We start from the raw sequence: 23,597 nt of genomic DNA on the forward strand, positions 1-23,597 counted from the left end.
ATAGAGCACATATTCATTAATGTGGATCACTTGTATCTAACAATTAACAACTGGAAACAGAGGTAGTAGGAATGTGCTACATACTGCAGAATTAAATCATCAATTTTTTTTATACTTTTATGATCTTCTATTGGTAATCTTATCAGAGCCACTATAGGCACATCTTTTGTGGATAGTATTTTAGTGTAGTGCAGCTGTCCTTGGGAGTAATTCAGTTGTGATTTAGGGATTTTCTTATGGGACTAAACACAAATATGCTGGATTATCATCCTCTGTGTGTGTGTCATGCCCAGCCTCCCTTCAATGTAGGCATTTCCTTTAAGAATGAGTTTAACTCATCTTCTCGGCTTGTACCCTCAAAAGCAATGATTCCAACAGGATGTCTCAGAGCAGGAATTTTCTTCACTCTATTGCCCATAGTATGGCTCTTTCCAAAATCACGAGGCCAGAGAACTCTTTTCTCCACTAACAGTTAAAAAAAAATTCTGAGAATTTTCTAGATAGACCAAATATTTTTAGTCATGTGTCTGATTCATAACTCTGATAAGTTTGTTTGCATTGTAGATGGACATCAACTTCCTGCTAAAACAGAAGCACGTGAGGTGTCCAATACCAATTCTACAAGTCTTCAACAAGGTAAGCCTGATCTTGTTGAGGAGAGAGATGCTAAAACCACTTTCAAGCCTGGCAAACATGCTGATGACCTCATGAAATTGGATGATGAATCTGTATCAAAAGTTTTAGACTGGTTTAAAAGAAGTTCTAGTACTGAAGATGGGGAAGATGTATCAGTGAGATCCCAAGGCAGGGAACCCAGAGAGGAAGTGGACTTGTCAACCAGAACAGCAGTTCTTCCTACAGAACACAGTGGGCCTGGCATGCATGGAAAAACAGAAGATACAGAAGAGACACCATTTGGAAAGATTAAGCAACAGAACAGTATTTCATCTACATCATTTACTTCAGAAAATATACAGCTGATAAAGGAGAGGGCGAAGCCTAAGACAGGGGAAGCAAATGAGAAGCAAAATGATAAATTGCCAACTGAATCTGATTGTACAAGATTTGGAAAAAAAGAACATGGTCAAGAAATCAAACAACAAAATAAAAAATCAAATCTCTTGGAACATCAAGAGCACAACTTACCAGCTCAGAAATGTGAATCAGAGAAGGCAATACAAGAAAAAAGAAGAATAAGGGAGATCAGAGCATTCTGGGAAAGGGATACAACTATCCCCAGTCATGGAGAGAAAGAAGTTAGCATCAATGCTGATGCATCAGGTGGCCATGCATTGACAGGTCTCAGAGAAAGTGACAAAATAAAACAATCTGCAGTGTATCGACTTAAGGCATTGCATGATCAGAGCAAGAATACATCAAGAAGTCCTGAACTAAGTCGTGCAAGCCAGGCTTCAAGAAACAAAAATTACCACTCTTTTGAGTTTGGACCAGGCCATGCATTTGGAAAGCCAGAAGGAACACTTCCATCTGATGAAGTTTGTAAATCTACAGAACTCCCAAAAGCCAGTAACTTGCATCCCAGAGCTGGTGTCACTTCAGCTTCCTCAAAAAGCAAAGACAAAGATGAGAAGGAAACTCTTAAAGGAAAAGTTGCTGCTTCTTCCCAACAGAAGCCCAGCTTCCAGGTTTTGTCTTTAAAAGAAAAAATGAATGAGAAGACCATGAATCAAATTTCAGATCCTTCACACTTCCAGAGTCTGAGAAACTTCTGGGATACTGGCGCTAAATTCCAGAGTAGCATTGACAAGGAAAATGATTCTTTGCTACATAATACTAGATCAGTAACCTATGAAAGAAAATCAGAAGAAGATAAAAAAGGCAGAGATAATGTGAGAAATCAAGAGTTAATTCAACAACAAACCCAAACATCTGAGAGAAAAAAACCACAGAAACTAGATTCTGTGGTATGCAAAAAGTCTCTTGGATCTCCTATCCTAAAAGGTCTGAATGTGACACACACAAAAAATACAGACTCTCTCCAGCCGGACAGACACCCAGTTATCTCAAAATCCCAGGAAAAGATGGGTCTTCCAGAGCAAGAAGTTAGAGAATGTACAGAAAAAAGCATTGTTTCATCAAAAGATCATCACAAATCCTTGCAGCTCCAGTCATCTAGTGATAAGGATACTTTAAAGGAGACAGTAGCAGGTGATAAACTCTATTTACCTATAGAAAAAATGGAGAACAAGACTACTCCTTTGGAAAAAGAGGAAGTTGCAGAGACTGTGGATAAAGTTGTTCTACCTAAAGGTGAGCTTAATGTATTTAAATCATGTCTAAAGAAGTTAGAAAAGGAAGCCTCTCAGGTGTCATGTAGCTTAAACCTAAAAGAAAGCATTTTAAAAGGGACACATATTCAGTCAAATCAGTGCAAGGTCTTTGAGAGAACAGGGGAAGACAGTCATGATATTTCTCCTGTTGATCAAGGAGAAGAAATAGGCAAAAGTACAGGACAAGCGAATATGTCATCAACAGATAAGCATGAGAACAAAACAAGCCTCAGAAAATTTAGGGAATTTGAACCTTTGTATCTACAATACCAGGCAGCAGACAAGGATGATACTCTTGAGGGCTCTCAGAGGCCTCAAGCTGGTTTGCAGAACCTTCTCAAAGAAACCCTTGTATCTCATCCTTCTGAATATAGAAGGGTGGGAATAAAAACACATGATGACCCAAATAGTATATCACAGACTAACTGCAGTGTAGAATCAGCACGCCAAGAAGCTACTGGTCAGCCTGAAGAGGTCCATGAGACCATAGAGAAGTCTGTAGCTGGATCCAAGGTCGATGGCTTGAGTTCTGCTCTAAAGAAGCTGCTGAAGGAAACCTCTGAAACACCACCTCCTAAACCCAAATGTGCTGACAGGACAGCATGGGAGACTTCTGAGGTGCAAGTTAAAAGGACAATGTATGAACATGGTGGAGAGGAGACACAGGAAATCAGTGAGACCATAGAAAGCTCTGTTGCCCCATCCAAGGTCAGTGGCTTGAGTTCTGCTTTAAAGAGGCTGCTGAAGGAGGCCTCTGAAGCACCACCTCCTAAACCCAGACATGCTGACAACACAGTACAGGGGACTGCTGAGATGCAAGATAAAAGCACGGCTTACGAGTGTGATAGGGAGCTGCAGCAGGAAATCCATGAGATAATAGAAAAGTCTGTTGCCCCATCTTCAGACAGCAGCTTGAGTTCTGCTTTAGAGAAGCTGCTGAAGGAGGCCTCTGAAACCCCTCCTCCTAAACCCAAACGTGCTGACAGCACAGTACAGAGAACTCTGGAGGTGGAAGCTAAAAGAACGACCTATGAGCATGAGAGAGAGGTGCCTCACGAAATCAGCGAGAACATACAAAAGTCTGTTGCCCCATCCAAAGCCAGTGGCTTGAGTTCTGCTCTAGAGAGGCTGCTGAAGGAGGCTTCTGAAACACCTCCTCCTAAACCCAAATGTGCTGACAGCACAGTACAGGGGACTGCTGAGGTGAAAACCAAGAGCACGGCCTATGAGCATGATGGAGAGCTGCTGCAGGGACTTAGTGAGACCACAGAAAGATCTGCACTGTCCGACATTGAATATACCAGATCTGATGTAAATTTGCAGAGTCTACCAAAAGAGTTTTCTGAAACACCAGCTTCTGTGCTGGAAAATATGGATAAGAAAATGCATAGTAAAATACAGACTAGTCTAAGTATATGTGTTCCACATCAACAAGACAGAGACCATCCTCAAGAAATACAAGAAACAATAGAAAAAACTTCTGTTTCAAATATTGCAAAATTTGGTGAATTCAGTTGCTCTTTAGAAAAACTTGTTCAAGAAGTATCTGCAGCTTCATGTCTAATATCCAAAGATTTATATAAGCAAGAAAAATTTGGGGATCATACATTTCCCGCAGAAAAAGAGACTCTACTCATGACAAGGTCACAGCCATACAATGCCCTAAGTAGCTATGATACACAAATGAAGACAGTTCTCAAAGGGGGAGCTTCAGAACAAAATGTCCAAGCCTCAGTTAATGATCTTGCAGTAAGTGAAATTGAAGCTTCTGGTCTTAAAAGAGATGGAGCTATTAACAAAACAGGAGAGAGAAACTTGGTTCCAGTTGATCTTCCCTTCGAAGGCAAGGCCAGTATGGTTGCAATCAAACCATTTGAGATTAATGAAAAAGGAAGGAATGAAAGGACATTCTTGGAGGCCTCTGAACAGAATTCAGAATTTCAAGCACCATTGAATTTCAGAAGAACAAGCACACCACTTAAAGATGAGAGCAACTGCCCCCAGCCAGAAGCAGCTCAATTCTGCCTAATTCCTCAGCATGAGGATAACAATGAAGAGGAAGGCGACAACTTAAATTTGGGATCCAAGTTTTCAGATGAAAACTATGATTCCCACTCTGGAACTGGAAGATCAACTTGTGAGCTATCTGATTTCTAAAATTCATGGTGCTGAGCTGTTATGGCTATGATTTTTTTTTTTGGTATCCAGCTTGAAATATGTTAATGGAAAATCTGTGTGATACTTTCTTAATTGAATGACTTGCGTATTTGTTTGGGAGGGGTGGGAAGAACTAATTAAGTTGTTTCATTGGAAAATGTTTAACAGACACATACTACCTTTGGGTAAGCTTTTTTGGTAAGGATAGTTTAGCAGCATGAATCAATTCAGTTGTTGTGATTTACCTTTTTCTTATCCCACATGACATTGCCTTCAAATTAATAAATTTGTAACACTCAATCTAGTAATCCTTTCAAATACATTGGATTAAAAGAGGAAAAAAATATCAGTGGCTCACTGAGTTCATTCTCTAGTTTGTCTGGCTAGTCCCCAAAGACAAAAAAATTCTTATCGGTGGAATAACGGGATATAAGGATAATACCAATACTCTGTGCTATTTCATTTAGCATTGCTGCCTGTTACTCTGAAAAATGGCCATATAAATGAGGAGGTCTGTTTACTAGGATTCACATGATTTGATTGAATGGCAGCTCTAGTCAATGTATGGTGTATGATAGTCATCAAAGAGCTTACGGTAGAGGAGATAATTTAACCTCTTTAGTCTCATACTGAGAGACTGGGAATATTTTTTTCACCTGGAGAATCTGAGAAATATGTGAATTTCCCAAGGCCTGCCAACTTACACTTGAGCCTGTTTTGAAAGTGAGATTCCAAAGAAAGTCAGTGGAAACCCAAGATAAATGAGGAAAAATCAAACATAATTTGGTTTCACCCACAGTTGCAGACAGCAACACCGTAAGGTGTGATTGGTTAGTGGAGGGGGAGGAAAGAAAGTCTTAAAGATTTCTGAAGGACCTGGGTCTGTCTTGATTCTACTTTTGGAGACAATTGCATAACTTCAGGGCTCCAAATACAACCACAGCTTGGTTGGGGTTTTTTTACTTTGTTTTGTTTTGGTTTTCTTTTTTTAGGGGTGGGATCGAGGGTTGGTGTTGGGTTTTTGTTTCTTTTTGTTCAGTTGGTTTTGTTTGGTTTTGGCTTAGTTGGGCTTTCTTGGTTACTCATGCTTTGAAACAAAATAACTTTCACTGTGGAAAGAATATAACAGATAAATTTGCACAAAGGAAAAAAAAACCTAAAACTTTCTTTTGTGCTGATTCATAAAAAAAGATGGTAAAAAAATGGCTACAATCTGAATTTATCCTATATTAATCTTAACCAATTAAGTGCAATAATTGCCCCAAACCCTGTTATTAGTAAAGACAGACCTATACCTACACAGGACAAATCAAGCAATTTGTCTCTCTCTGCTAATAACTGAGGGTGTTTAGGGAGAACAAATGGACACTCAAAATTAGATGTTTATTTTATTTTATCTTGTATTTTCATTGAATGTTCACTGTCTTTGCTAACAGTCAAAATAGATTCTCATGAGAAACCTGTGGTTGGTTCTTCATTGACTTGCTTAAAGTGGCCAGTTTGTACGTGCAGTGTTCATGTGTTTTGTCTCATAACAGGTTCTGAAGAAGAATTAAACCCTGTTTTGATGGCTTTGAAAAGGAGTGCAGATAGGAAAAAGCCTTCCAAAAGTCTAGAGGACATTCCATCAGCCACCTCAAGTGAGCACAAAGCTTGTGTGTGTCTCCCATGACCCCCAGTTTGGCTTAAATGTGTTCATGCTGGTCTTCCATACAGCCTTGCCAAGTCGTGGCTTTGTCTTTGTTTCTCAATAAGCTGTATGGAGGTTGCACTTTGGAACCAGATGCTTTTCTCATACAGTTTAATTTTCAGTTCTTGGTGTTAATTTTGAAACAAGGCTGGCTTGTGAAGCAGACATCTTCCAGAAATGCACTGTGTTGATCAGTGATTAACTGTTTCCTGGATAGTTTTTCAATTGTGAAAGTATTGGCAATTACCCAAAACAGTAATGAGCAACTACTGTCATTGCTTCCTGGCTGCTGGCTTAGGTCAAATTAGTAGACAGTAAAAGCATGAAGAACTCAGTTTAGTAATGGTTCACCTGTGTATTCTAGTAGTAAATATATCAAACGCACTTTAAGAGAATACAGTGAGATAACATTATACCTAAAATGAATTCCCAACTTCCCTCAGTAGCCTCCTTGGATTTCTTTTTTTTTAAAAATTATAATTCCTGTCTTTCTTCACCCTGCCCCTGTGTGTTTTCATGCTTATCTCATATCTACTGGGGAAGACACAGACTGAGCTTACATTTGTAAACTGAAGCATGGAGATGTAGATTTTGAAAGTTATTGGCAAGTTCTTCTTCTAATACTACTTATGCTACTGCTTGCTTCTAACCAGTTTCTAGGTTTTAGGTGTGCGCTAACAGTGTTGCAACAACATGCTGATAGAAACTGTCACCGTGAGGCCCCTGCTTGGATGTAGGCTTTGAGGCAGTGTGTGAAGTAAAAGTGTCTCTTGAATTTAACCATTCCCATGGCTCTGCTGGTTTGTTTGTGGTTTTGGTCCTCTTAATTCTGTCATTATCACTGCCATCCATTTTTTTCTGAGTAACAAAGTTTCTAACTGTGTTATTTTTTCCTGCACAGATAAAGAAAACATAAATAAACCAAAGGAAGAATTAATTCTTAGTGCTGAAGATGGTAAATATCTTTTGTGTCTGCATGGAAGTTTGTTGCTTTTTCAATGGCCTCTGTTTGCTAGTGAAGATTATTTTTTCTTTTTAAACCAAGAATTATATTGTGTTTTAGATTTGGTTAACCTCAGCATGGCTGGAAAGCTTTTGTAGAATTCCGTTGTGGAGTTTATTCTTCTTATGTCCTCCTGTACCTGTAGAAACTGTGCCACTTATCAGTGTATTTTCTTGGCCTTCAGTCATTCAGCCTATGGGTTACTGAAATCATAGGGAGCTTTGAACACAAGCTTAGTTGAAAGAAAGTCGCCTAAGTAAATATTGAATTTGTCTGTTTATCTGTTGCATTGTAAGATGCAAGTTGACTTTTGCTAGTGCAAAACACCCTTCAGAATACCTCAGTTGAAAAGGAACCTCTCTTAAGATCCCTGCCTTAGTCCTATAAAGTAGCATTATTCTAAGCAATAGATGAACTTCTAGATCAGCTAGTGCCGATATCCTCAGTCCATTAGTGTATTACAGATGCCTTACTGTCAAATTTTTCTATATACCTTTAGAAATTCCGAATCTAAGAAAAATAAAAAACAAACCTGCTCCAAGAACGTGTCAAAATAAACAGAATTGAAAACCATCAAATAATGCCGAGTGTGATGGAATATAGCACACAATTCTTTATTTACTGCACAGGAGTGCTACAGTTTTAAAAGAATAGTTGCCATTTTTTATTTCATGATTTAGATGCTTTAAAGCCTTTTGCATGCCAGTGGCCCATAGTATCAACAGGATAATCATAGCATATTAGGATACATACAACACCTGGTAAAGTAACAAGACTTAAGCACCGTCATGCACTCTGCTCACAAGTGGAGACCCCTACTGAAAGCCTGTTTGTCATTCAGTATAAATGTGTAGAGACTAACCTGAAAAGAGTAGGGGGAAATTTGAGTTAAATTTATTAAGATCGAAGTTATGAAAAAATGACACAGCCAAATTGACAGCTGTACAGGAAGAATAAGGCAAGTTCTCTTGAAAAGACTGTTCTTTTAGAACAGCGAAAAAACTGATTTTTTAGCTTGTACGCTTATATTACACTCATATTTTGTCATGATCCAGCTCCTCAAAGGAGAACAGCAATGCAAAACACAGAAACAGAATCATAGGATAGTTTAGGTTGGAGAAAACTTTTAGGATCATCAAATCCAACCATTAACTCAGCATGGGCAAGTTCACTACTGAGCCACGTCCCTAGTTCTGAATTTACATTTGCATAAACAGAAAGGCTCTATGATGCACCAAAATCAAACAGACCAAATGCCCATACAGGCCTAATACCTAAACCACTACTAACTATTGGAAGGAAAAAAACCCCACAAAGTTCATGGGGTCTGAGGAAGTAAAAAACCAACCAAACAAAAACAAATCAGAAAAAAATCCCACAGATAAAGTATATTCTTGCTATTTATAACCTTGCAAAACTGTGCTGCTGAATGACTGTTAATACTGCACTGAGCAGGTCCGAAACCTGATCAGCATCAAGCGAGGACTGAAAATGCAGCAGGAAGTGAGTAATAGGATTCTTCCAGCGATACTGGAGAGACTTTTCCTCTGATATCTGAACTAATACATGAACAATACTTTTTCATTTAACAACTAACAAGTTACACACCTGGACTAGATACTCACTCAGTGGGGCAACTGCATCTAATTGCATACTCACAATAACTGATCTGTTGAGCACTAGTTGAGTTTTGACATCAAAAGCTTTGCAAAAGTTTCACTCGCCTTGCAAACAATCTCACTGTGTGCAGTGTTTCGTTTTATGCAAAAAATACGTGCTCCTGTAGCTGGCTGTTTGTTGCCAAATAATTTTCTGTCCCATGATATTGATGCATCTCACAATGTGTATCCAGTTCATCTTTGTGTATCATTAAATGTAAGTGGGGTTAGAGCATGAAAAATTCTGAGGGTCATGAGCTTACTGCAAACGGGATTTTTGCAAGCCTAGCTTGTGCAATTAAGTTTTGTACAGTGAAAGAGCACAGAAGTGAACCGCAGTAGAGGTATGCAAATATGGAAGAGACAGAGTGCAAATAAGTGCATCATTAATAAGATAGGCATCTTGTAATTAAGTAAGAATACTTGCAACTTCCTTGGTCAGGTCTAGAATTTGCTTGATTTACACAAATTTGCCTATTGCAGTTAAATAGACTGAGTAAATAAAAGAACAGAGTTTGGCTTCTCTGCTGACTTCTTACTAGGAATCTTATGATGATTCTAATGTCAGTGATGATATGGTTAGTGCACATGTGTCCTTATCCTTGTTCTAGGAAGAAAATCTAGAAGGTAATCTGCAATGTTTTCTTCATCTCTTTTGATCAGAATTTGCTGTAGCACCCAGGCTACCTCATGTCAAGCAACATTTCTGGTCCTGTCAAAGTTTGTTGGTCACTGTTATAGAGGATGCCAAAGTAGATTATTCTTCCCAATGATAGCTTCTCTGAGTCCTGTGGGGGAAAAAACCCCCTTGCATCAAAGCTGGTTGTGCATGTGCATGTATTTCATCCAAAGTGGTTTGTTTCTAACTGTGTCCTGTTATGGAGTCTCACTGTTCCGATGTACAAACGTGTTTTTGAAGCCTTTTGAATTACTGCTTTTCAGTTTCCACAGTGCCTTCACAGCCTGATAAACTGTTTTCCAATCCTGAAAAACTCAAAGGACTGAGCAAGTCAGTACCATCATTCCTACAGGAAGAGGTAAGCTGCATCTCTGGAATGTTACAGTTTCAGGTACCCGACCATTAACTCTGTGCAAGTAAAATTTCAGAATTCCCAACTACATGCCGTGCCTGATTATTGTTATTATCATCATTGTGATGTGAACCTTGGAATAAGCTCTGAGGCCATATTCAAATCTCCTAAAATGGCGCTCAAGTTTGAAATTGATAAGCAATTTGAACTGTCTGGCCTATGATACCTATGATTCTCTATCACACAATCATAGAATGGTTTGGTTTGGAAGGGACCTTAAAGATCATCCAGTTCCAACCCCCTGCCATGGGCAGGGACACTTCCCACTAGACCAGGTTGCTCAGGACTCCATCCAGCCTGGCCTTGAACACTTCTAGGGATGGGTCAGCCACAACTTCTCTTGGCAACTTGTGCCAGTGCTTCACCACCCTTACAGTGAAAAATTTCTTCCTAATATCTTATCTAAACCTATCATCAGTTACTTTAAAGCCAATTCCCCCTTGTCTAATCACCATATATCCTTGCCCTGTAGGAGGACTTAGAATTTTTCTGTCTTTCAAAGGGTCCATGTAACCGGACTGATTATCCACATTGCTTAACTGTTACTTCACTCCCCGGATTTATTTTGTGCAGTCCCAAATAGCACTATCCATAACAATTTTCTCTCAAGAAGCCTTGCCCTAGGTAGGCTGGACATTATTCACTCCTTACCATTGACCTCTGAACTGAAGAACAATCCTGGTCTGCTTTTACTTAACGGTATAGACATAACAAGATTTTATAAGCAATTTGAAAAAGTCTTTATATGCTAAATGTTTATTTCTAGAAATAATTATTTTCTTAATGTGTGTGGAAATTGTTGTTTACTAATCTTGTATCTGCTATTAGAAGATCTATGACATCAGTTCAAAACTGTTTAAAGGAGCAGGGAGACCTTGTAAATTGTTCCTGGGTGGAATACAATAGGAAGATGAAGTTGTCTGTAACAGCTTGCGTAGCAAGGCACATGTGGGAAGGGAATCAATTCTTTAGTGCAGAGACAGCATTGAGATAGAATGGGGTTGTGAGTACATAACCTGATAATGACCAAGGAAACAAAAACTGCTATTCCCTCATGGAAAAGCAAAGCCCTGCTTGCCCTCTTGCAAGAAAGACTTTGCAAAAACCATTCACTGTACCCAGTGCTGTTCTATGAATGTTACCTTCCAGCCAGCTGCCCTTAATACAGAGGCACAGAACTGACAGCATTTACTATATAACAGAAAAGACTTGTAAAAGAACTGAGCATTATCAATGGTATACGTTATGCATGAGACAGTGACACAGAGAAGTTGAGTTTAATTCTCCTAATAAACTTAACTTTGTAATTTTTCATTGCTATTTGAGATATAAAACAAACAAACCCCCAAACCTAGTTGCATTGCTGCTTAAAAAAATCATCAGTGTAGGCTGCTCATCAGAAAAACTCCCTTTCAACTTTAAATGCATGACCTAATTCAAGAAATATTATTCATGTTGCGCTACAAGGGAATTTAAATTCAGGCTTCCACTGAGTCTCAATCTGCATTAAAATTCTGTTTGTTTGGTTTTGTTTTATTAAAATTTTCCTTGTGACTATAAAGAACGTACATAGACTTTCTTTCTGTGATGTTTTTGTAGAGTGATGACAGAGAGACAGATACAGCATCAGAAAGCAGTTATTCCTTTGGCAGAATCAAGAAGAGTCCCAGCTCTCTAACCAATCTTAGCAGCTCTTCTGGCATGGCCTCCTTATCCTCTGTATGTAAACCAAAGCATTATTTTAATGGCACTCTGCTTTTGCTAATTTCTCCAATATTGTTTTGGCTCTCTTCTCATTCCTCTTATCTTTCTTCCCTTGCTATCTCTATCTCCTTCTTTCCATTTCTGTTATATGAACATAATGTAATACCTTGCATGGAATTTCCTGAAGGAAATAAAGTAAAATTAAGTAGATTTCAAATTTTTTTTCTAGTAATATACTGGAGCTTGTTCAGGGCTATGAACAAAGAGATGGATTTTACCCTAAGAGCTTACACTTGTAGCTGAATATGAGGAATAATTCATACAGAACAAGCATTTAGAAATGGAGAAAGGGGAGAAAGATAAGTGAAAGCAGGAGATGTAATTGGTATATCAGGCATGCAGTTGAATCAGTCAACTAGCTAACCAAAAGTCATTGGTTTATGTGGACTTTGATTAAGAAAAACAGAATTTTAGGTAAAGATGTCCAAATAAAATATCTATCTATCTATCTATATATATACACACATCTTTCTTCTTCTCTGTATGTAGTATTTAATTTTTAGTGTTTTATTTAGTTACATATTTAGGCACATAATTCAGCCATATAGACTTTATCTACTAATCTTTTTGTTAGTTATTTAAGAAGGTCTGTTGTCCTAAACTCTTAGGCTCTGCATTCTGCAAGGAAGATCAGCTGAGGAGATGTAGAAGTAATATTTCAAGGATCTGAGCACAGGCAATCTTCACACCTACAGCATCCTATAATTCAATTTCTTCTATCTCAATGCAGTAAAACCATTCAAAGTTTTTTGTAAGAAACTTGACCTAACATCTTTGATTTCCAATTATCTTTCTTTCATTAATCTGCTTGCTGAGAAGCTTGTATGATAGTATCCATTACATTTTATTATTATATCTAAAGAAACACAGTTGATTTCTTTACTGGTTGAATCCTGAGCACAACCTCTACCCCAATCTTGAAGTATCTGGTGAAATGCAATGTCTGGAAAATATTTCTCCTCTTGTATGATGCAGGTGAGCGGCAGCCTAATGAGCATCTATAGTGCAGACTTTGGCAATGTTGATGTGAAGGGGAACATTCAGTTTGCCATTGATTATGTAGAACAGCTGAACGAGCTCCACATTTTTATTTGTCAGTGTAAAGACCTGGCAGTAGCAGATGTTAAGCGACAGCGTTCAGACCCGTAAGTACAAAGAATGTATTTATTTTCTAATGGAAGTTTTTCTTTTAACGTGGAAACGAAAACTGCTGGGTCTCTAAGCTGCTGGAGTAAACCACCCAAGAAATAAATAAGGAGGCTGTATTGTACTTTGTGGTTTTTTTTACTCTGTAGCAGGTTCTTTGTTACTTTGTAACTGGGAGGAAACACCAATTTAGTGTAGTCTTTTGGTCCAAAATACTCATCACTATTTACCTTCTGTGAGATAAAAATTAGGAGGAAAGCAAAGCAGGCACCAAACTTAAAAGAATATAAAGAAGTTTATTACTAGACCTAAAATAAAGAAAAAGAAAAGAGAGAAAAAATCATACCACACCTTCAGAACTCTTCTCCTCCCCCCACCTTTCTCCCTTCTTCCACTGACAATGTAAAAAGACAGCCCTTGAGATGTTCAGTCTGTTTACCACTTCCATAATAACCTTGTTCAGTCCATTTAGGCAGAGGAGTCTCTCTTGCTCTTGCTATGGAGGAATTATCACAACGAGACAGCAGCCTGGGTTGGTTCTCTGCTCGCATCATGTCAGAGTCCCTTCCCCCGACTTGCAGCTTTTCCCACAACTGCTTTCGAGGGTCCACTCTTGAGCTACTGGGGTGCAATTTTAAGGTTGAGCTGTTCAGAAGCAGAAGTTCTCTTCACCCATCTCTGGGAGCATTTCATCTCTAAGAACAGAGGCCCTTCTCCTTCCCTGGGAGCAAAGGGTCCTCCTCACCTTCATCTCTAGGACTATCTCTGGGAGCATCTTTAGGAACTGAGGTCTTCTCCTTTTCCATTTGGAGCAAAAGTCCTCATCGCTTCCATCTCTCCCTGTTCAAACTTCTCATTAAATTACAGCTGCTTCGGCATCTGCCTATCTCAGCGCAGGTGCTTTTGCTCACAAGTACAAGTTGAACGCTCCACCCCCCCATGAAATTACAACGGGTACTCTGATACATCATAGTCCATCACCACCATAGCTTTACAACAGATTTTCAGCTTTAAGCATCTCCTCTTTCTTCTCCCCCAGGTTTTCAGCTCTTCACAGCACTAAAAGGGTTAATCTCACCTAGGCCTTGCAGCTGGAATTTCGCTTATCGCTGTTGGTCACATGATCTTTTGCTGGGCATCGGTGCAGCTTCAGCTGAATCTTGGCCGCACTGGAGAGGGGGAGCCGGGCCTCTCCGGCTGCCCACAGCCCTTCTGTGGGGGGGTTCCACGGGTGGAGCAGGGCCCATCGGCTCCAGGATGGCCGTGGCCCGGCCCGAGCAGGGCCTGGGCCAGGCCTGCCAGCCCCCGCTCGGGCCCCGCAGCCACCTGTCCCACCACCGGAAACGAGAGAGAGCTCTGCCCCGGGTTTGTCTATTCTTAAGTGTGGATCAGAGAGGTGATCAAAATTTTAAGTGCCTTAAAAAATTGTCCATATTCAAACTGGCCAGGTGATAGGTTATGTTAGGTCACAGAGGAAGCTGTAAGCACCCCTTTGCAAGAACATCACTTCCGAGACTATGCTTTGCTAACCCATGACATACTCTGATTGAATATTTCCACTGTCGATATTACCATGTCCCACAGCCGTAGGGAGGAGGAGAGAAGATCCAGCAGGCAGGAATTGTGCAGCAAGATTGATTGATTTAATTATTTTACAAACTCTTTTATAGACTTTTTCTTCATAGTCTAATGGGACAAAGGATCAGCCACCCCTTGGGGGTGATTGGCTAAAATCCTAAAACATCCATTGTCAAAATATTTTTCTACTGTACCATAAACATAGTTCCACAAGGTCGCAGGTGTTCTGAGTTTACAGAACTCTGCAAATACCTTTGTGAGAGAGAAAAGTATCCCACGGTTTAGAAGAAGCAGGAAAATTCCATGATAACAGCATTTTTGTATCCACAATTGACTATAGAATTGCCATTATAAATTGGTGTATATGTATTAACATAGGAAATTCAAACCTTTAAGAATATTAAATTCTCCTTTAAAATGCCACTTTTCAGATGGTAAATGCTGCTTTGGTATGTTTTCAGTAGGATCAGCACCTATAAATATGATATTTGATCCTGCTACAATTATATATTCCGTATTTTTATGTGCCAAGGAGACATTTCAACAGACTTTCCCCTGGAGAAGGATATTATAAGAAAGTGATGATATTACCCATCACCACTGCTGTTCTATTTCTTAAATATATAAGCTGAATAGCAAACGTGTACTTAAGTGCATTTCTTTTACTGTGTAAGAAATATTTTTGTGTTTAGGAACATGAAGTTGGAGAGGGTCTGGATTTTCTTGGTTTTTGGTTTAACTCTTCTAACAAACCTGTCTAAATTTTAGGTATGTAAAGACCTACCTGCTTCCAGAAAAATACAGACTGGGCAAACGGAAGACCTCTGTCAAAAAGAAAACTTTTAATCCAGTCTATAATGAAATACTGCGGGTATTTATCAAACTATTACTAGATATAATATACTGTATGTGTGATGTGTGAGGAGCCTCAACTTTTAGGCTCAGGTCTAGATTGCACTCAAAAGAGACATTAGCATGAGAGGGATTGCTCTGCAGAGTTGGCTAAGTCCTTCCAGTGATAGGTTAACTCTGTGGTGATCTCTGGATTGAGATCACTGGTTGTTCTATACTTCTTGTAAACAAACACAAGCCATGTATGAGCTTAAATGACAGAAATAAAAAGTAAACAGCTGGGTTTTATTGTGGTTTGTTTGTTTGCTTTCTGAAATGCAGAAGTGGGCAGTTATGGATGTATAAATTACCCAGACACTTTTTTTCTAATCTTATCACTTTCAGACACAGCACTGGTAAAAATTCAGCTTGTTTTAATTTTTTTTTCTTACTTCTTCCTGGCAGTATAAAATTGAGAAGGATCTCCTAAAGAATCAAAGCCTCAATATCTCTGTCTGGCACAATGATACCTTTGGGAGGAATAGCTTCCTTGGTGAAGTGGAGTTGGATTTAGGAGCTTGGGATTGGAATGATCCATCCAATAAGCAGATCAACTGGTTTCCCCTCAAGCCAAGGGTAGGTTGTCTGTTTTTTCATTTTCTGCTGTGTAAGTGCAAAACCAAGACATTATTTAGGCTTGGTCTTGTGTGTTCTGTGAGTTTTGTGCTGATTATAATCATAAATACTTATGCACTGGAAAACAGAAATACAGTTCTGAGATGCCTTTTGGTCTAGCTAGCTATTACAGCAGGAAAAACTTTCTCACAGTCTAAGGAGTAGGAACTTCAAGGTATTTCTCATTATGTCATATTGCTGCAACAGAAATCTGAAGGCACTTGTTAACCAAATATGGAGTAAACCTTCTGAAAATAGGGAGCAAGTGCAGCACCACTTTAATATCCGATGTTTGGTTTAATTTCTTTTTTCATTTCAGACTTCAGCAATAACTCTTAAACTGGAAAACAGAGGGGAGATGAAACTAGCCCTCCAGTATGTCCCACATCCAATTGGAGGTAAACATTGCTGCTTTTCTTGGGTTTGTCAAGCCTTTGGGGGTTTTGTGTGGGGAGTTTTTTGTTTGTTTTGGTTGTTTTTTTTTTTTAATTAAAAAAACCCCCCTTGTTTAATGTTTGTCATTCACTTCAGACAGCTTCTTTCAACATAAAAGTAGATTTTCTGTTTTCTTTCTAAATGATTAAGTCACCCTGGTTGTGAATACAGTTAAGAACCCCAAAGACCATTTCGAGATATTTTTTTGTTTTTAATGTTACTGATGAAGAAATTACCTCATTGTTACAATCTAAGATTTGTAATACAATCTGTATGTGTAACAAAATTCTGTTTTCTCAATAGTTTTAGAGATTATAAATCATTAGGTAGGTGCTGTGGTGTGCTAAACAATGACAACACACTGAATTTCAAGCAATACTAGATGTAGGAAGTAGCAGCAAGTATTTAGATTGCCAAAATTTACAGCAGTCTGATCAGTTTGGTTTAATCTTGTCTGGCAACAGATAATGGACCAATCTGAGAGAGAAGCCACGTCAGGTCTTTAATCCAGACAGCCAGTCAGTCAGTAAGAATCAAATATACTAAGAGCATAAAGGAGCTTCTTTGAAAGTACAAGCAACAATAAATGCTAACATCACATAGGCTGATGACAAGCTGATCTGTTTATCTAGGAGTCTTGGGAAGAGAAGACCAGTAGCATGTGTTCGCTTAGTTGTAACAGAAGAAAGGTCACTGTAGGAATGCAGACATGATGTGATCTTGCAGTACTTTGATGGGATGAAGATTTCAACTTCCAGAGTACAGAGAACAATGTTGAATTAAGATGTGAGATAACAAGTCTAGGCTGAATATCACCTCCACAAATGGGCAAGAACTGTTGCATCAGAGAAAATACCTTTAAAAGGCATCTGCTTAAGCAGATGTTTTATTTTTACAGGAAGAAAGACTCTATCTACTGGTGAGGTCCACATCTGGGTGAAGGAATGCCATAACCTCCCTCTTCTGAGAGGCAATAAGCTCAACTCCTTTATTAAGTGGTAAGAATTGTGGTTGAAGTCATCAAACATGGTGGCCTAATAATGCACCATTGTGCTTTCTAATTGTATCTTCTTTTTCTACATTCATACTAAAAGAACACTGAATTGTTTTCTGATTCTCCTTTATTGTAGTGCAAATTATCCTGCATAGTTGACAACTTCCAGATGCTAAGTATGTACCACCAAGTAAAACTTACTGGGAGAGTTTCCTGTGTCATTACAACACTTTGGTTTTGTCTCTCAGTCATTTGGTGGAAGGACTAGTCAAACTGTTCTGGCTTTTATTCACAGTTAAGCAAAGCATGTTTGTGCGAGAACATGGTTTAGCTTAGCACATTTTGGGAGGAGACGGAAGAGTGAAATAGTTGAATACTGTGAATACATAGTTGTATTTCTTCCCCCTTCCTTTCCATCTACAGACTAAAAATGTGAAGAGATAAGAATAACAAGATGGCTGGGGAGATCTCTGGCAGCAACAAAATGTTTCAGTGTCATCAGTAATAACACAGCAAATAAACTCACTTGTGCCTCTTCCCCACCTGGCTTGCCCTTCCATCCTCTGAAGCGTAAGGGTGGATACCTGCTGCCAGTATGTCCTGTAAGGGGCTGAGAATATGACCCTTCACCCCATCTCTGTAAAGCACCTTATCTTCAGTCATATTTTAATATACAAAGCACTGTGTTAATCAGGAGTTTTTGCCTTTTCAGTGGGTTTAATGCAGGCTGTGCTGTGTAAGTGCAAACTAACAGTGCTTTTCTCTCTGAAGTACCATTCTTCCAGACACCAGCAGAAAAAGTCGCCAGAAAACAAGGACAGTTGCAAAAACTACAAACCCAGTATTCAACCACACCATGGTCTATGATGGCTTTAGACCAGAAGATTTAAAAGAAGCCTGCATAGAACTCACAGTCTGGGATCACAACAAACTAGCAAACCACTTTTTGGGAGGCATCCGGATAGGCCTTGGAACAGGTACTGGACAATTACCACACTAATACTTAATTTACAAAGTAATCTTTCCTTTTTTTTTTTTTTTTCCCCCCGCCCTTTTCCATTTCTTCTCTTCTCTTTCAGTCTTTCTTTTCTGCTTACTGAAGTGTTTCACTCAGTAAGGCACCTATTCTTCAGAACAGATCTGGAGATGTAAATAATAGTAGTGCTAGGAGGGTTAGGATGGCTGAAAAGAAGAAATATTAGAAATAAATCTTTGCCTGGCCATACATTGTACCTGGTACTGTTTCAAGTACAAGAATATGCTATTCCTGCTCTTGTAATCTGATAATGTTTTACAAACTTACTCATTCAAAAAATATAGCAGACGGTGGAAATAAAAGGACAGATCAGGAATGCAGGATAAGATTTGAAGATATTGAATAGGAAAAATTATAAATGCAAGCAAGTTTTTAGCATAAGGGCACTATAAGGTGTGCAGATATAATAACAGGAAAAACATACAATTCTTCTATTTGTCCCTTTCATTCTGCTCTCTGATCTGAGGGGAGGATGTGTTTGGAGTTGTCTCAGGAAATACAATGTAAAAATTATTTTTCACAAATTAACTTCTTGCATGGTTCACCAGAATAACCTAAGTTACAAATTAGAACAGTGAATCTCAATTTGCATTTCAGTGCAAAATCAGTACCCTGTTTTATTGTTAAACCTTCTGAGATGAATGGGCAATTGACATCCTTTTCCTTGGGATTGTGACAAAAAGCCCAAGGACAAAAAGGAAAAAATCTGGGGAAATATGATGAAATTTGTGTGAAAATGTTGTTAATTGTATTTGACAGACAGGCAAATTTGATTGTCTGTGCTTAACTCTGCAGCATATTAAATAATTTTTCTCTTAAAACTGGTATTTTTCTAGGCAAAAGCTATGGAACTAGAGTAGACTGGATGGATTCTACTTCAGATGAAACTGCCCTTTGGGAGAAGATGATGAACTCTCCAAACACCTGGATAGAAGATACACTACCTCTCAGGATGCTTATGGTTGCAAAATTGACAAAATAGGGGAGCTTTTTAATTGTTAGCGTCAAAAAGAAACCTTGGGAATGAAACTGAAAGCATGGGGGTGGAACTTGGAAGAGGGACACAGTAGCTTTTTGACAGTTTCTTCTCTGTTACTCTTCTAGATTTCTGCTGTCAAATGTCACTTTGTATTTCAAATTAAACATCTGCTTGCAGATCATTATGTAAATTCAAGGGACTTTAAAATTTCTTAGTGACTGAAAACAACTTCAAGAAAGAAGGTGCTTACAGAACTCAGAGGTAGCTGTGATATCTGGATGACTGCGTTGTCTAACTGAAGCATTGCTGATCCCTTAAATGATACAAATAACCAGCAGAACTATAAGAACAAATCAACTGTTTCCGTGCATTGCTAGAATTGTTCATGAAGTCTTACTGATAAGACAGCAACATTAGTGTTAAAGCTTGTTAGTATGCGTTTGTATCCTCATTATGCCATGTTAGATCTCACCAGCACGGAATATGGGCATGAAGAATTTAGTGTTTTGAAAGTTCCTCTAGTTGCAATTGTACATTTCTAGGACATGAAAGTTACATGATATGAAGTGGCACTGCCGATGTCCTATTCTACAAGGTGCAGAGGACTTAGTTCCAATGTACTGTAAAAAATCAGGGTTTGCTTTATATTTGTGTTCATCATCTTGCTAGCACACAATACTTCGTTTTAAGTGCTGAAGATGTAAAGATGAAACTTTTTTTTTATTCTAGTGCTACTCTAAATGATCTAAATGTGCCAATTTTAGTGATAACAAGTATTTTGGGTATTTATTCTCCAAAGTGCATTTGTTTGTACCCGTATCCATTAGCTTGGTTTTTTTTGCAAGAAGTCAACTTACCTGTGCTTCAGCGCCACCGTTAGGAGTCTGATGGGACTGTGGTGGGCTTGGCTTAGTTTAGAGCCATAGGAAATAAAACTGGAGTTTGAAACTTGTAGAAATGCATGCTACCAGTAGATAAATACATAAAATTCAAAATATGTTCCTTTTGTTTTTTTAAAAATAAAAGCAGCCTATTAAAACTAAATAGGAATTCTATGTTTATTAAATGCCAGTGGCTTACGTTAGCCATTCAGCATGCAATGTAACAAAATGCAGACAGAAAACATTTTTGAAAGTAAGTGAACACTTATTTACTCCAGTTAAGTCTAAAAGCTGGTGGAATCTTTCACTTCAGTTAGAGTAGAGGGGAGAAGGGAGCTCTTCACAGCTCCAACCCAATTCCTTGATTTAATCATAGAAATTTAAATGCTACTTGGTATTTTATTATACACTATGAATGGAAAAAAAAGGAAAGATGCTATTCAACCTGCCAGGGAACCCACTTTCTCTCTCATCAACCAGTCCATCTGTGGAGTTTACGAATGTCAAAAGCAGTTTGCCAGTCTTTGATATCTTACTGCTTCAAGTGTTTTGTATGAGATCGGTAACTGTTACATCTTCCACTTTGCCAGACATATACAAAACACTTTTTGACTAGGGAACATGTGCACATGACACTTCAGAACAATGTATTTTTACCAAAATGGTACAGCTGCTGCTTTGATTCTACATTCTTGAAGCGCCACTCCTGAAAGGATGGTGATTCTGAAAAAGAAGAGGCACCTAATTTATTTGTATTCACTCCCTATATGAATTAATTTTTCACCTGAAAACATAGGTTGCTGTGAACATGACCAACAGTTTCCCAGGATTAATGTTTTTGTTGCAATTGTATCTCCTGTGAATATATTGCTCAAATATATTGCTAAGTCAAAACAGCTTTGGGTTCAATTTTAGGGATGGGTTCTTAAGGCTCCAGATTCGCAGGCAAGTGTCCTGTAATATGCTGTGTTCTCTACAAAATTTTAATACTTAAACTTCACTGCTTTCACAAAAAAATATTTGGTTTGTGACAGTGGCAATCTCCTTGTCTTCTCATCAAGGAGAACACATTCTGTATCTTGCTATTCTTTTAACCCTCGTAGAGACTACACAGAATTTTTTTGGTATCTCAAAAGACACTGAGTACCATTACAGTAATAGAACAAACCTCAAATTTTGAAAAGCTACCTGAACATGAATGCAAGATTTACTTGGACATTGCACTTGTAATTAACTAGTTTGATTAACTAATGACACAGGAGTACTATGTACTCATCTAGGTTAATCAAGAAACTGAACCAAGTAACAAAAACTGTCCGTTAAGTACGTAAGTTCCTCCCCAGTTTTTAATACCTTTTATTTCATCGTGTGCAGAATTCCTAACTTCAGTAGTATGATAATATGCTGATAGAGAAATGTGAGTTGGGAAGCTGATTAAGACAAAAAGTTTCAAGAAACTTGTTACTTGGCTCTCAAGTCAAAGGCAAAGCCTTTAGTCATCCATAACCAAAATTTTAAAGGTGCATAATTAGCTACTCATTAAAGGACAGTTTGATAAATTAACAGCTATGCTTTGTCATAAAGGTGAACTGGAATTAAGAATCAAAGCAGCCACACTCCTAGGATATCTTTATGTATATTCATTCTTGTCTGGAGAAACACAACAGTTCCTCTTTTCTCCTTCATGCTAAAAGTTCATCTTTGCTTTAGCCCATAATTTATTTTCTTTTAGTACATGTGTGTATATGCATGTATATATCTTCCAAATGACACTATTTTCACTTGCTATAAACCAGGCTTCAAAGTCCCAGTTCTCCTTTTGTGCTCTGTGTTCAGAAACCTCCCATCTCTGCAAGTAAGGCTGCAAACCTTGAGCTGGTGCAGCAACTCCCATTGCTTTGATTTTACCCATTTTGAAATGCGTACTGTTCCCTCTTTCTCTTGTCTGCTTCATGTCTGTTACCCATAGCACTCTCTTATTTCTCCTTTGTATCCTTTTCCAGAGGATTCAGCAAAATCTGCACTGAGTTTTTTTTCTTCCAGTTGCACTTATTTTTCCCTTCCCTATCCTATCTGCCAGACTTTTATTAGCTGCTGAATAAAGTAGTAAGTTGCTCAGGGCAAGGTGTATCTTTATTTTCCATGGACCTTCAGCATGTTCTGAGGTCAGAGTCTGCTACTCTGATCTCCTCTGGCATGTGCAGGGCATAAGCCGAGAATGAGGAGTTCTTCAAGCTTGTGGAAATTCTCTTTCCTTTTCCAAATCTGCATTCTTTTGAGAATGTCAGCAATGTTTGTTTGCTAAGAAACATTGCCAGCTCTTTCAGCCACCCTGGTGGGGCTGGACTGGCTCCAACCAGCTTGGATGAGGTCATGAGCTCTGGGATGACTGGATTCAGCATCTTACCTCTATGGAAACAGAACCTCACAATAGGAGAGACAACAAACAGACAGGAGAAAGAAAACACCTGGTAAGAAAATAGTTCCTCTTCTTAAGCCCTGCTCTTCATTTTATTTCCACTGGATGGCCTGAACCTTTCAGTCCTTCCCCCTCTGCTCCATCATTTGCAGAGGATCTAAGGTAGCAACAGCAGTGAGTGCAGGACAGCAGAGGTGGAGCTGGTGTCTGAACTGCAGTCGCTACTACACAGCTCTGAAATTCTTCGTGCTCCACAGGTGTTTATTCATTTTTGTTGTACATTCTCTTTCATCCTTACTTTAAGCTGGCTCCTTCCCACATCCTATCTTTACCTCCAGTCAAAACTCAGGAATTCACAAAACCTGATTATCAGCATTCTGTTTCATGTCTGTTTCAGGTCTGCATCCAAATGAAAAACTTGTAGATGAGCTGTAGGCTAATTTTTCAAATGTCTGGGTAGCATGCTTTGTGATTCAGCACTAACAATCATTTGCTGCATATGTAATATAAATGCTTTCCTTATTTTCACATGAAGAACCAGATTTTTAAAATTACATGCCTAAAATAATCCAGCAGATCAGTGTGAAAACTCAGATGAGGAACTGTTTTTTCAGGCACAGAGGCTTTGTATCACAGGGTATTCACTAATTATTAACATTGCATAGATCTTTTATTTGATTCATAAATCTCTAAGCATGGCATCAGGCTATTCAGTTATTTTTAACAAGCAATGTACTATCATAGAAATCTTGTAAATCAATTAGAAGTTTGACGTAACCCTCTGTGTTTTATTTTCAGTTACAATACAGAGCTGTAGGAGAAAATAAAGGCGGAGGAAAAGGATTGCGTAAGGAATTATTTACAGCTTTATCACTTACAAGCTTTTTACCTAAATATAATAGTAGTTCTTGTAGCTACAACAGCAGTGCCCTGAGAACGAATAATTAGCAAAGCTAGTCATCAGCAATT

The 23,597-nt window shown here is 38.6% G+C and overlaps 1 protein-coding gene across 8 annotated transcripts in view; it reads left to right on the forward strand.

Moving 5' to 3' along the window:
* The window catches only part of SYTL2 (synaptotagmin like 2), a 64,748-nt gene extending 44,376 nt beyond the window's left edge, over positions 1–20,372 (forward strand). For 2 of the 8 annotated variants that reach the window (XM_048294708.1, XM_048294710.1), the window contains 13 exons: positions 565–4,428; positions 5,987–6,088; positions 7,040–7,093; positions 8,597–8,644; positions 9,742–9,836; positions 11,490–11,609; positions 12,630–12,799; positions 15,147–15,249; positions 15,675–15,845; positions 16,204–16,282; positions 17,218–17,317; positions 18,085–18,290; positions 19,186–20,372. In XM_048294708.1, coding sequence (XP_048150665.1) covers positions 565–4,428; positions 5,987–6,088; positions 7,040–7,093; positions 8,597–8,644; positions 9,742–9,836; positions 11,490–11,609; positions 12,630–12,799; positions 15,147–15,249; positions 15,675–15,845; positions 16,204–16,282; positions 17,218–17,317; positions 18,085–18,290; positions 19,186–19,331 — 5,258 coding nt within the window. In that variant the 3' untranslated portion in view covers positions 19,332–20,372. Of the gene's footprint in view, positions 1–564; positions 4,429–5,986; positions 6,089–7,039; positions 7,094–8,596; positions 8,645–9,741; positions 9,837–11,489; positions 11,610–12,629; positions 12,800–15,146; positions 15,250–15,674; positions 15,846–16,203; positions 16,283–17,217; positions 17,318–18,084; positions 18,291–19,185 lie in introns of those variants that run through there. The other 6 variants (XM_048294715.1, XM_048294716.1, XM_048294713.1 and 3 more) reach the window with 6 other exon arrangements.
* The last annotated feature ends 3,225 nt before the right edge of the window (positions 20,373–23,597 follow it).

This window comes from Corvus hawaiiensis, chromosome 2 (assembly GCF_020740725.1).
Source record: "Corvus hawaiiensis isolate bCorHaw1 chromosome 2, bCorHaw1.pri.cur, whole genome shotgun sequence".
Classification (NCBI taxonomy): domain Eukaryota; kingdom Metazoa; phylum Chordata; class Aves; order Passeriformes; family Corvidae; genus Corvus; species Corvus hawaiiensis.